This window comes from Nuphar pumila, chromosome 2 (assembly GCF_984573655.1).
Source record: "Nuphar pumila chromosome 2, dmNupPumi1.hap1.1, whole genome shotgun sequence".
In the NCBI taxonomy this organism is placed as follows: Eukaryota; Viridiplantae; Streptophyta; class Magnoliopsida; order Nymphaeales; family Nymphaeaceae; genus Nuphar; species Nuphar pumila.
Genome location: NC_143250.1, coordinates 2,369,127 through 2,383,797, shown reverse-complemented (window position 1 = coordinate 2,383,797; position 14,671 = coordinate 2,369,127). Strand labels below are relative to the sequence as shown.

The window sequence follows — 14,671 nt, the reverse complement described above, 5'->3', positions numbered from 1 at the left end:
AATTTGTTTGCCCATCTCTTAGAGTTTTAAAAAAAGAAAAAAACCTACTTGGTTTGGGGATTGAATTTCATTTCTGCAAAAATATTTTTTCAGGATTCTTTATGGAATACCATAGATACTTGGCTCCAAATCGAGCTCGAACTGAGCTTGGACAAAGACATTTTGAACAGAGCAGAGTTCGAACAGCCCAGGCTTGGCTCAAACTCGCTTGTGTGCATCCTAGCTGCCGCCTAGCCTTCGTGAATGCTGTTAAAATCGGTTCACTAAATGAATCGGTTTCTTAAAAAAAAAAAACTACGAATCAATCGCTTTGTGAATTGATAATTTTTTACCATCATATGACACGTGTCATTTGAAAATAAAATACATTAATTTTGTTCAACTTCCTTAAAAAATATTAAAAAAACCATCCAAATCGGTCCTTTAGAATTGCTATTGGGGCCGATTCGATATGAATTGGCCGATTCAGACCGGACTGGCCGAAGTTGAGCTCTGTAGTAAATACCCTCAGAACTCAAGGGTAAATCCATAAAATCGTAAAAACCCTAGGTAGGTTTTTCCCTAATGACTCGAACTCTCTGCAGCCACTGCACGGTGGCCGAGCTCCGGCAGAGTAAGGGAGGTTTCCGGCGAGGTACGGCCACTTGTCCGTTTAATTTTGCGTTGTTAACGTAGGGAAAGGCCCTCGCTTTCCCGCCGGAAAGTCGTTTCTCCGGCGGAATTGGGTTGGAGGATGCTTCCTTCCATTTTGATTCTCGACTTAGAATTTGGTTGGGGGATTTCCGTTTCTACTTATTTATTGGAATTAATATTGTCAATTATTATATGGAAGACTTCTCCATGTGTAGATCATAATTTTCATACGCATATTTTCCGCATAAAATGGAATTGTTGGTTAGAGTAGAAACAGAACTGAGGTGGATTATCAAAGAATTTATTCGAAGCCGGAAAAAAGTCCCGAGATCATAGAAAAGGCCCATCCGTAGGAAGACCAAGGGAAAAAAACCTCCTTCAATCATCATTATCGTCGTCCTTGTCGGCGCCATCATCATCGTTGTTACTTCTTGCATTGCAATAACCAAAAAGGATGTTGGTCTCTGTTATTTTGCACGGATAAGGATGAGTGGTGGAAACCCTCTGTGATGGTTCAGATCCTCTTTTGGACTATCATTGTTTGATTTTCAGCGTGAGATTTGATCGGTTGGTTATGCATTTTCTTTGTACTTTGTCAGATCTTGTTGAATGCTCGTAGCTGTGGGCTTCAGGAAATAGCATGCTAGGTTGTTGATGTTATCTTGCTTCGCCTATGAAGTCAATTTTGGTTGCTGATGAGATATTTCCTCGGGTATTATTTCGTGATTTACTTACGCAGTTTATGCTCATCTTTTTGGGCTTATCTGGTTATGGCCTTCTGATAATTTCCTATATTCTGGATTGCTTATTTATTGGCTGTTGAATTGCATTAAGGCAAATTGATGCTTTGATGTGTGTCTTGTTGTTTTTTCCTTTGTTCTTGCATTGAGGGGAGTTGCTTTGTGGGTTTTCAGGAGAAAAATGAATGCGGAAAAATGTGGAAATAAGTAGGCAGGAATGCTAATTTCCTTGTTAATTTCCCGTTCTTATCATTCTATCAATAACAAAATGGAAATGGTTGTTGATTTGTTTTTATTGGAGTCAATGCCCCTCTTTTGCTTCTCATCCAACATAGCCATATATATAGTTATAGTTCAGGAGAGATAAGAAAATGGTGGGAGTGCAGTTGACAGGTTATCAAAAACCCTGATTTTTAACAAGGAAGCCCTCAAACAAAAGGCCTTGGAATTCTAGGTGGGATTTTTTTGTATGCCAACTTTGATAACCCTATGATAGTTGCCAACTATTCAGTATTCATCCTATTTTATATGAGAAATCTCTCTACACATAATAAGATTTTTGGGATTTCTTTGAGAATTAGCCCTTCATTCCGTTTATGCCATATTAACAGCCTCTAAGCATAGTCACATATATCGGCAATATTTTCAAAATATCGCGATATTATCACTGTATTTTCAGCAAACAATATTATAGGTAAAATATCTTGATATTTTGAAACTATCACCAGTTTGATAATATCACGATCTATGTCACACAGACTCGGCTAGGGAGGCGCCGCACCCGAGTCGACACGCCCCGACACGGGTGCGGCTTCAGACACGGCCTGGACTCAGTCAACGCTGAGTCGGACTCGGTCAACAAGTCGAGGCTGAGTCCGTCCTTGTTTTGGACTCGGTCAACGTTGACTGAGTCCAAAAATGTCCATTTTTAGGGTAAAAAAAAGATCTTTTTATATATTTTTTTAATATATATATATATATATAGCATGAGTCTCAAATATAAGCCCCAGAAGAAAAAAAAATTCTGCGACGGGGGGAGCCCCCAGACCTCCCTTTCTGCAATGGCAAAAGTACAATTTGCAAAGTTTGTAAAAACACTCATGCTGGTGCCAAACTTTAGAGGACAATATCCACATATATGCACACACTGAATATATATATATAGCCGAGTCCCCGTGTCCAAAATTTTTAAAATTGCGCCGCACCCGTGTCGCACCCGCACCCATGTGACTTAGATCATGATATTATCATGAGAATAACGTGATATTATCAATTATTGTTACTGTTTTTACTTATTTTCTACATCTTAAATGTGTTTTTCTTCTTTATTTTGCATTTTTACTTATTCTTTTTATTATATATGTATTTTATTATCTAAACATGATATTTTCTTACTTTTTTTTGTTATTTTTATATATTTTTTTAATTTTTATGCCATGAGATTTATCACCAAACCTATAATATCGCGAGAAATAGCCTCGCCGAGATATAGCCGATACCGGTATTTGTGACTATGCCTCTAAGCAATAATTATTGACCACCTGAACAAATTGTGTAATCCAACATCCTACCCCCTTTGGGCAGAAAGGGGTATAACCATGCAAGTCTTGGGTGTCAAGCAGATCGGTTAAGTGTAGATTACGAGAAAAAGTTATGGATTGTGAACTAGTAGGGCAAGCAAATGATACATTTATGTGGATTGTTGTACCCTTTTGTTTCTTGTTGCTGCCAATATTAGTCTCAGGTACCACTAATTGAGTTGGGCCTCCAGCAGATTGGGATTAGAGAGGTCAGATTGCAAGAAAAATTACAGACTCTGAACAAATAGTCACGAGCAAATCATACACATTTTGCCTATTATACCTCTTTGTTTGTTGATGCGAGTCAGCTGATTTTGCAATTTGCCCCAAATGCAACCTGACCTATCTGGTTCTAATAGGAGACTACAACTACCCTTAACTAAGAGTCTTGCATTGGTTTGAGTCATAATCTTGAGGAATCTGATCCATCTCCTTTAGCATGCTTACTTCTCTCCAAGTTATCATCAAGGCCTATTCCGCAAACCGTCTTTGAGCCCTTTTTCAAAGATTAGGCATTTTATTTATATTTATGTTTTTTGTCTATTTCATGACACCTATTCCTCCCCATAATCATCCTCTAATGCCTTCAACTCAGTTGAATCTCTCTCTCTCTCAAATAGTTCCCCTTCAGTTCATGCGTTGCAGAATGTGGTCACACACACACAAACACACATGTATGCATGCATACACAAAATCCTAGGAGTACATCATAAGATACATTCAAGTTCGTTCATTGGAATTAGATGTAGGTAGTAAGAATTCGTGGGCACTGGTGTTGATCAAGCACTTTGTCTAAATTTTGATGCAATGACACCCTTGTCACCCTATTCATATGAATTCCTCTCTCGATTTCTAATTTGGTTACTCGTAAGAAATGCATGAACATGAAGCAATGAAATCAACCAAAACTTGAGGTAACTACTTATCATATGCATTTTCTTTGGATAATACTGAGAGCCAACTGATGGCAACCTTCATAGGTGGTGAAAATAGACAGGTGCAACTTGCTTGAGCATAACATGCCAATATTCCGTAGTTGTATGATAATGACTGGATAGGGTATCTAGTTGGTGCATCCCAAACATGACTTTCAAATCTACAACTAAAAGTTTTATTATTGTATTTGCTTTCTTAGATATTACTAAGAGGTGATCCTCGATCACTAGAAATGGAGAATAAGTAAACCTTGTCAAAGTACTCAATTATAATCAGATGTGCATGTTACTGTCTTAAGCATCAATGGTTCATTAGGGAACTGAAGAGCAGTAAACAGTACGACAGTAAAATGATAAGAAAAAAAGCACCACTTTGCTTAAGCTGATTTTCTTTTCGATTTCAACATAAACATCGATAGGAAGTTAAAAAGTGAAACACCAACAAAAATGGTTATGATCAGTTTTATATTCTTTTGGTAGAAAGTATTTGTAGATGAAGTAATCATTATCTACAAATGATTGCAAGAAATAAGAAGAAAAAAAACATTAGTAGAAGAATAAGAAGAAATAGACAACTTGTGAGAAATATGAGCTAAGAATCAAAATGACCATCTAGGACAACTACCAATCGTAATGATAACCCCAAATGTGTAGTAAGTAGAGATGGAAAAACTGATAAGGAACATAAGAAACCTTACAACCTTGTCTGCGAGTTCATTCCATCTGTTGTGATGCCTCGTTCCTCTAAAGATGGTAGTGTACTCACTTCCTCGTTAGAAAAGTAGAGTTCACTTAGAAAATAAGAAAAGAGTGCAAGAATCAAAATCATTGCTAACCATGAGCACATATCTAGTTTGATCATATTGAGCGTGAATTTAAGTCGCGATTTGAACATAGTATAAAGAGAAAGGTTACAAAAATGCATACCAAAATTAACATAAAAATTTCCTCATGAAGAAATTCATAGGACAAAGGCGAAAACAAACCAAGTAGGTTTTTGTTCACATTTGTTAGTTCATGTAGATGGAAAGGCTCAGAGAATACCCAGAAAATGAGAGAGAGAGAAAGTAAGAACTTAGAAACTTAATTAGGTCTAATCTCCTTAAGTTTAAATAGAGATTAGCCAAGAGAACAAAATTACATTAGAGTCCCTCATTATGTATAAAATACAAAAAACAACCTTAAGACTAAATAAACTTTACTTTAAAGTGGTCGACTTATCTTAACACTCCCCCTCAAGCTGGAGCATAGATATCAATCATGCTTAGCTTGCCACAACATTTTGAGAAACTAAGCTTGGCAAGAGGCTTTGTAAAAATATCTGCAACTTGATCCTCAGATATTACATGCTTGGTAGAGATATGTCCAGCTTGAACCATATCTCTTATATAGTGACAGTCAACTTCAATATGTTTTGTCCACTCATGAAATACAAGATTATTGGCTATATATGTAGCTGCCTTGTTATCACACATCATCACCATAGGTGATGAAACCTTCACTTGAAGATCAATCAACATAGTGTGAACCCACATTAATTCAGCTGTCGTTTGGGCCATAGCCCTATATTCTGATTCGACACTCGACCTAGCAACCACGGTCTTCTTCTTGCTTCTCCAAGTGATTAGGTTACCTCCCACAAATACACAGAATCCTGTGGTAGATTTCTTATCCTCTATAGACCCAGCATAATCAGCATCAGAGTAAGCAACTACTTCCAGGGTACCCCCTTTCTTGAATAATAACCCTTTTCCAAGAGAAGACTTTAAGTACTTGAGTATCATCATTGTAGCATTCCAGTGTATCTCAGTCGGTTTGTCCATGAATTGGCTAACCTTGCTTACAGCCAGAGCAATATCAGGTCTAGTCACTGTCACATATAATAACTTTCTTACCAATGAGTGATAGCTCCTACTATCAACAGGTTTTGACCCCTCATCCAACAAATGAACTTTATGATCCATAGGAATATTTGCTGGTTTAGCTCCCAACATTCCTGTCTCTTTTAATAAATCAAGAACATTCTTCTGCTGAGACAAAGCTACACCCTCACTGCTCCTTGTCACTTCAATGCCCAGAAAGTATCTAAGGGAACCAAGGTCTTTTGTAACAAAATGTTTTTGAAGATGAGCCTTCATGGCTGCAATGTCTTTCATGTTATCTCCTGTAAGGATGATATCATCCACATATACCACCATAACAACTATGCCTGAGCTAATTTTCTTAATAAATAATGTGTGGTCTGACGCTGACCTATTAAAACCAAACTTTGACATCACCTCAAACAACTTTTGAAACCATGCTCGAGGACTTTGTTTTAGACCATATATCGCCTTTCTTAATCTACACACCTTCTGACACTCCCCCTCAACCACAAACTCAGGAGGTTGTTGCATGTAGACTGTCTCAGATAGATCCCCATATAGGAATGCATTTTTCACATCTAGTTGACACAAACTTCATCCACGATGGACAACTACGGAGAGAACAAGACGAATGGTGCCCATACGTGCTACAAAAGAAAATGTCTCAAAGAAATCAACACCATATGTCTGAGTATAACCTTTTGCTACTAACTGGGCCTTGTATCTTTCAATTGAACCATCTGAGTTGTATTTAATGGTGTATACCCATTTGCATCCAACAATGTTCGCATCCAATGGAGGATCAACAAGATCCCATGTTTGTTGAGACAGTAAAGCATCCATTTCATCTTGCATAGCCTGCTTCCACCAGCTATCGAGTACTGTTGTTTGACAATTCATAGGAATAGTTTCAGCAGATAAAGCTGAAATAAAAGCTTTCATTCGATTGCCAATTTTGGTATGTGACACAAACTGAGACATAGGATATAAGGTACATTGTCGTGTTCCCTTTCGCAGAGCAATTGGCCTGTTGTCATCAACAAAAATATCATTGTTGTCAGGAGTACTTACCTCAGGAGAAGAAGAAGATAGATGCACTGGAGGGGTTGGAACTCTACGCACATACACCAATGGAGGATTGTGAAACTGTGAGGAAGATGGAGCTGGAGTCGGTGATAGGGGCACTGATTCCAAAGGAAAAAGAGAAATAGGAAGAGAAAATGAGTCATCTTGATCAACTTGCTTCCTATCACCAGTACTGGAATAATATGGAATAGACTCCAAGAAAGATACATTTGCACTAACATACTCTCGACGAGAAATCGGATCATAACATCGATACCCCTTTTGATTTTTGGGATAGCCTATAAACATACACTTAGTGGCTTGAGTGACTAATTTATCACGGTCAGGTCCGAGTCTGTGCACAAAACAAACGCACCCAAATACCTTGGGCGAAAGAGAGAAGAGGGGTATATTAGGATACAAAATTTGCAAGGAAATTTGGTCGTCCACGGATGATGAAGGCATGTGGTTGATCAAAAAACAAGCCGTGGTAACCGCATCACCTCAATATGAAGCAGGAACATTGGATTGAATCATAAGGGTGCGGGATACATCAAGGAGATGTCTGTGTTTTCGCTCAACCACCCCAATTTGTTGGGAAGTATAGGCACACATGGTTTGTGGTTGAATACCATGGTCCCGATAAAATTGCAACAGAGCTTTTGTTTTAAACTCAAGGGCATTATCAGTGCGGATAATCTTGACAATTGATTCAAACTGGGTTTTTATTTCAATAACCAATGATTTAAGAATACTAGGAACTTCAGATCTTTCTTTTATTAAGAACACCCAAGACAACTTTGAAAAATCATTAACAATAACAAGATAATAACGACATTGAGTCCTGGTAGGAATCTTACTAGGACCCCATACATCCGCATGAAGAAGTTCAAAGACTTTATGACTGGACTGATTCTGACTAGAAGGAAACGAACTCCTATGATGCTTGCCCAACTAACATGCTTTACACTGGAATGATGTAGTAGATGGAATTTGAGGGATGACACGACGAAGCTTTAACAAAGACGGATGTTTGAGACGACGATGCCACTGAACAGGACTCAAAAAATCACCGACTGCAGCATAAATGTTTCTCACAGGGTGATGTAGATAGTAGACTACATTTTCTTCATAGCCTACACCAATCTTCTTCCCCGTCAGCAAATCCTGAAAATGATAACACACATCATCAAATATCACTCTACAATTTAGCTCTTTTGTAAGGCAACTAACAGAGAGTAAACTTTGAGGAAATGACGAAGCATGAAGGACATTGTTCAACTGTAAGGAAGAAGATATAAAAACATTTCCCTGACCAATAACAAGGGATGAACTCTCATCAACTAACGAGACACCTCGATGTGCAGTACTAGTCTTTAGATCTGTAAAATTTTGAGAATTTCCACATAGATGTCTAGATGCACCAGAGTCAATAATCCACTTACTATCATGGGGAGAAAGATGGTCTCCAGTTGAGTAGGCCACACTAGCTACAGAAGAAGAGGAACTTGAAGGACGATGAACAACCAGTTCATCATATTCTGCACGACTAAGAGTGATACAATCACTGGGGATAGTAGTGTCATTTGCTACCTCTAGTTTAATAGCATTGACTTTTGGAACATTAGGCTTTAATGGAGAAGAGTCAGGCCTTCCATGTTTATCCCAGCAACGATCTTCTAAATGTCCTGATTTTCCACAAAAGGTACATTGGAGTTTACCTCTACCTCCCATACCTCTTCCTCTAACATTCATAGTATTTCCTCGTCCGTAACTAGATGGAACAACTAAGGCCGATGACTGAGATGCAGGTTGAGATTGGGGAAGAGAGATGGCAAGTCGACTCAACCGATTGTATGCATCAGCAAGAGTAGGAACATCAGACCCGATTAACATTTGGACTTTAGCAACTAAGAACTCTGAAGATAGTCCTGTGAGAAACCGAGCAACCATAGTTTGTTCTTGATGATCCTTTTGTTTTGAACAACACAGTGGTCTATAAGCATTAAGTCTTTCAAAAGCAGCTTTGACGGAGGCATAATACTAGGCCAATGTCTGATCACCTTGCTGCAAATTATATATTTCTTGTTCAACTTGCAAATTAGTCTCTTGAGAGTACGTATCTCGAAGATTGTCTCACATCTGTTTAGCCGTATTATAGTAAATTAGGCCATCTGCAATATGAGGTTTGATGTTGTTCATGATCCAGGACATAACAATGTCATTATCTTCTTCCCAAGTAATGTATTTTCCTGTCTTTTCATTTGGTTCAGATTCCAACAGTATGTGTTTTGTACGATGTCCAGACACCGACATCATAAAAGTTCTGGACCACCGTGCATAATTAGTTTCATTTAATTTCACAGAAGAACCATAGGAGAAAGGATTTGCAAAGGCTTTATAGTCCCCAATAGCCTCATTGTTGAAATCAGATTTCGAGATGTCACCTATATGGAATACCACTTCCTCAGTAGTCACCACGAATAGTGCTGCTGCAATAAACTTCCACACACACTTATTAAAAAACTGATAGAGATCAGCTCCACACTGTGCAAATCCACTACTATGATAAGTTTTCACCACGACATTAGATCTGCAATCAAATCTGAACCAACTAGAACAATTTATCTGATAAAAACAAAACCACGACTATTGAATATAACTTGTTCTTCACAACAACCAGATATGAGTGAACCAAAATAGGAGTATGCAGTTCCACGACTGAACGGGATATCCAATCTTCACCACACTCAAAGGAGTCAGATCTGTAATCAGATCCAAAAAAAACCACGACAATTTAATATAAAGTAACAGAAGTATGCAGGTCCACGACAGAAGAAAATTATTAAATCTTCACCACACTCAGATCTGTGATCAGATCTCTGAAAAAGTTGCAGATCCACGACTATTTAATATGAATATGCTTCACGACAACCAGATTTGAACGAACCCAACCAAAATATGCATGTCCACGACTGAAAACCATATTTAATCTCTACTACATTCAGATTTATGATCAGATCTGAAATACCCAGAGCATATGGTCACAGAAAAACTCCACGATACCAAAAATTTTTTACCGTCACCCACTTCACGACCACTTTGACATCACCTCTTTACGACTTCAGCACAAAACCCATATTTGTATCCACTCAGTTTGGTAGACAGAGACCCATAAATCCACGCAACTTTTAGATCTGAGTCATGACTTTTGTCAGACCTCAGATCTCTTATCAGATCTGTACCACTCAAAAAAAAAAGAACGACACACCTTTTTATCTTATCCTTTTCACGTGATTTTTTTTTCTCGATCTTCTTCACGTGATCTAATATCCTTCACTCGAACTTTGACGCAGAACTTGAGATCGCCCTCCCCAGATCGATGGCTCTGATACCATGTAGATGGAAAGGCTCAAAGAATACCCAGAAAATGAGAGAGATAAAGTAAGAACTTAGAAACTTAATTAGGTCTAATCTCCTTAAGTTTAAATAGAGATTAGCCAAGAGAACAAAATTACATTAGAGTCCCTCATTATGTATAAAATACAAAAAACAACCTTAAGACTAAATAAACTTTACTTTAAAGTGGTCGACTTATCTTAACAGTTCATATTCAATAATGTCATTCCATCCATTGAAAAATGGTGTCCTTATTGTATCAATGCAAGAGATCAATACAATACACATTTGTATCTCGATACGGGTGTGTGTCTTAGGTGTACGACATGTATCGTACAATACAATGTATCATATTGTACCGTACTATACGGCCCGTATCGTACGATACAATGCCTGCAAACTTAAAAATGAGCAAAATCATGCTTTTATGTTTTGGGGTTTTAAAAAGATTTTGAGGGCCAAAACCCTCATTCTTATAGAACATACTGGAGAACTTCCCATGCACCCTAGGAGCCATGAGACCGTTTTAGGGGCAGATCTTTACGTCAGGTAGAGGGCTTTCTTGATTTCGTCAAGAGTGCATTTCCACCGTTTTTTCATCCAAAGAAGTGGGTTAAGGTAAAAAAAATGTATTTTGACGATTTTTTTACTCAAGAAAATGGGTTAGGGTAAAAAATCTTTATTATGAGTAAAATTACAAAGCTACCCTCAAAAAAAATTTGTGAAAATTAAAGATTTATATCTAGGTAGAAATTAGGTTTAACACTCCTCCAACAAAGATGACATCAAATGATCTGACATGGTAATGGGGCAATCAAGTAATGAGTGAAAATCGATTGAAAATCAAGTGCAACTATTGCCATAATATTTTTTTATGTAATATGAAAGTATGAGTCTTGTGTCATGTTCTTAATTGCAAGATATTTAATATTTTGCATTGTTCGTATGAGATAGTTGATGTTTGATGATGCCTTATGCTACTCAGAGAGACATTTTGTACATTTCATCATTATTTTGTGTTATGATTTTTTAGATTTTTCACTAATTTTTCTATTTTTTTTAGATTTTTTTTTTAAATTTATGATTTTTTACGATACGATATCTTATTTTGGGCCCGACCGATATGGGTTACAATACGATACTTACAACCTTGATTGCAATAACTCGTTCTGTTTTCAACTGGTGACACATGCAACTGCTAGCACGAAGGTTGATTATACTATTGGAACTCTTTGGGATGGATTCTTATATTGAAAGAGGTCACAAGGATAAGACTTGCTTACAATTATGGCCTATTCAAATGTTGATTGGGCTGGTGATCTAAATGAAAGGAAGTCAATATTTGGATATAGTGTTTTCATTGGAAGGAATTTGATATCTTGGAGTAGTAGAAAACAGAAAGACAATGGCTAAATCCAGTACTGAAGCAGAGTATCAATCTATGTCTGTGGTGACTGTGGAGATCACGTGGGTCGGACATTTAGTGAATGACTTAGATGAGCCCATTCCGAAATTAATTTTACTTTGTAACAATCAGAGTGCAATTAAGATGTTTACTCAATTCAATCCATGATGGGAAAACAAAGCATATCGAAATTGACTAGCATTTCATTAGAAGAAAGATTGAAGATCAGGAGTTGGAGGCTAAATTTGTTGCGGCAGAATCAATTGGCAGATCTTTTCACAAAAACCAAAGATTTTGGTTTCTATAATCCAAGTTGTTCATGATAAAAAATCATGTAAAACTGGAGGGAGGCTATTGAGACGTGTTATGGGTTTGAATCCTTGGATTGTGGTCAAATTTGTACTATGTTTTGTATTGTATTTGTCTATTGTCTTTATTACACCCTCTTGTAATTTCATGTGTTTTGTGTAATCAGGGATATTTTAGTCCATGTAATCTCTATGACTTTAATATTAATAGGAGACCCTAGGCCATGACCCACATGGGAATCATGCCATTCGACCCCTTCTTCCTCTGTTGCCTTCTTTCTTCATTCTTGTTGGAATATCTTGGTGTATTCATGCCGATTTATTAGGTCATGCATGATAACATCAATCTCTTTTGAACCCCACTACCTTATTAAATATAAAAAAAGGGTCAGAGGTGAATAATAACTAACTCAAGGGCATTTTTTCAAAAAGTTAGGCATTTATCTCAAATATTTAAAACTTGAGATATCTAAACTAATTTGTTATTCTTCAAGCACCTGTCTGAAATTTACCCAGAAAAACAAAATTAGGGTGGCCCATACCTAGACCTAGTGCCTAAGCCAATCTTTATCAAATTTGTGCCCAGTGTTGGCACTGGCACCTTAAATTGGATAGTGTTTTGAACACTATGGGTTAGGACCAAATCCGACTCGTCGCAACCATTTGAATGAAAATGGAAGTGGGTTACCAATGGAGCTCTGTGTGGTTGGTAGGAGCTGTCAGTGCACGTCTCCTTGTGGTGGGACGTTGCAGGTTCAAAACCCAATGGTACGCTGAATAATAACTGGTGGGGTTCTGCCTAACCCCAGATTGCCTTTCAAAAAAATAAAATGGAACTGGGTTTCGAGCGTTTCAAAAAAAATAAGAGGCGGTTATAGGAAATTTTCCTTGCTTGATGTAGTTGCCTATTAGGTCATTTCCCGTCGCAAAAAATGGTACAACAAGATTATCGTCTACCTCACTGTGATTGTCACCTATAATTTCATCAAATATTTTATCCTTCATCATACTCTATTTTTATCATTTGCTAATTTTTGCTACTACAGAATTTTGATAAATTTTCTGCGTTCGCCAAAATCATAGTTTTGGTGATGATTTTGCTGATCCATCATAGTTTGATTCTTGTGGAGTATCATTATATTTTAGAAAGGTTGATTGTTTTAGACATTTACAATGATTCATGGTTAGTTTTTCAATATCTTAAGGAGGTTGGGTTTGTTCTTTTGATCTTTGTTTGGGCTAAAAATGAAAGAATTCATTAAGAGAATGGGATTGGAGGAAGGGAAAGGATGGGATTCACAGGAAGAGCTAATTTGGCTATAGGCATTGTTGTTATGCTGGTTTATCAATTTTGGGGATGCATACCAAGTATTTGATTAAATGTCTAACCAGAGTTAGGTATCAATATCATGCTTATGCTACTTGTGGGTGGTCTTGCATTTGTTTGTAGCATAAAAGGTTGCAATCAAATGGAAAACCAAAATCAGTCCATCTGCACCCCATCTTTGTCAGTTTGATTGTTATTTAATTGCATAAGGACTTATTTTAAAACTTCCTATGGTAAAATGTGGACTTAATTATGATCCATACATCCAATGGGTGGTTAGACATACTTATTGCTGCAAACTCTGGCTGAGTTTTTTGGTCGAATCTACATCTGGTGTAATCTAGATGTTACTGTTACTTGATGTCCAAAAAGCACATAAGGAATGATAGATCAGAGAGAGAGAGAGATTATGCTTGATGGCATACGAATGCTAGTGGTAGAAACAGATGTCTTTCTACTGTGCTAGTAGCTGTGTGTGTCACCAGTTGAAGATAGAATTATCACGGTATGAAATGCCATCATCTAATATGAACTTATGAATGGAGATGAAAACTTGATTTGTTTTTACCTTGTCTTATAAAATTCTGCAATGAGCTTATGAGGTAGTTTTCTTTTGTTAATTTTGGTATGAATTTATGAGCTCTTCTTTATACTATGTTAAGGGATGCAAGTTAGATTCATTCTAAATATCATGAAACTAGATATTTCCTCATGATTAGCAAGGATTTCAATTCTTGCAATTATTGTTTGAATTGAAAAACTCTTTTTTTTTCATCAGGAAGTGGTTGTATTGTCATCTCAAGAGGAAAGCGGCATCATAAAAGATGGAACTGGCGGACAAGGCTGTAGGGTTGATTCTGTCCCTCATCAGTTTGTCCATCTTCACTTACTACACATTTTGGGTTATCATTCTGGTTCATAGCTGCCCTAATGTTCATTTTTGTTCTTAGTTCATATTCCTCATTAAGTCATCCATTTCTTCTTATTCTTCTACTTTATATCTCTTTTTCTTCTCATTTGTTGCAGCCATTTGTGGATAGCGAACATTTCATTCACAAATACTTCCTGCCAAAAGAATATGCATTGATCATACCCATTTTTGCTGGTGTTTCATTTCTTAGCTTCCTATCAATGTTTATTGGGTATGTGATGCTGAAATCAAAAAGAAAATCAGCGTAAGAGAAGCACAATTTTTTTCTTGTCTTTTTACCATGGTAGTGTATACTATTCTTCAATTTCTTAAATGACCCGCTAATGTTTGATGCTTAAGAGAGTAATTAACATGCGCATCCAATTAGTCTAAAGGTTGTAGATGGGAGTCAAAGGTGTTTGACTAATCGAGGTCCAAGTGTATGCATTGGATGCCCAATGCCATGGTAGATGGGCATAAAATGCTAATTAACACAATTCTTTG

At 37.1% G+C, this 14,671-nt stretch overlaps 1 protein-coding gene across 2 annotated transcripts; it reads left to right on the top strand.

Moving 5' to 3' along the window:
• Positions 1-554: 554 nt before the first annotated feature.
• Positions 555-14,526, top strand: LOC149844455 (dolichol-phosphate mannose synthase subunit 2-like). 2 transcript variants are annotated; one of them, XM_089997224.1, is made up of 4 exons: positions 555-634; positions 1,233-1,345; positions 14,036-14,171; positions 14,284-14,526. In XM_089997224.1, exons 3-4 carry the CDS (start codon positions 14,082-14,084, stop codon positions 14,434-14,436), a joined length of 243 nt encoding a protein of 80 aa, XP_089853350.1. In that variant the 5' UTR covers positions 555-634; positions 1,233-1,345; positions 14,036-14,081; the 3' UTR covers positions 14,437-14,526. The 2 variants fall into 2 exon arrangements, with proteins under 2 accessions (XP_089853350.1, XP_089853349.1); XM_089997223.1 differs by lacking the exon at positions 1,233-1,345 and having other exon boundaries at positions 571-634.
• Positions 14,527-14,671: the final 145 nt, after the last annotated feature.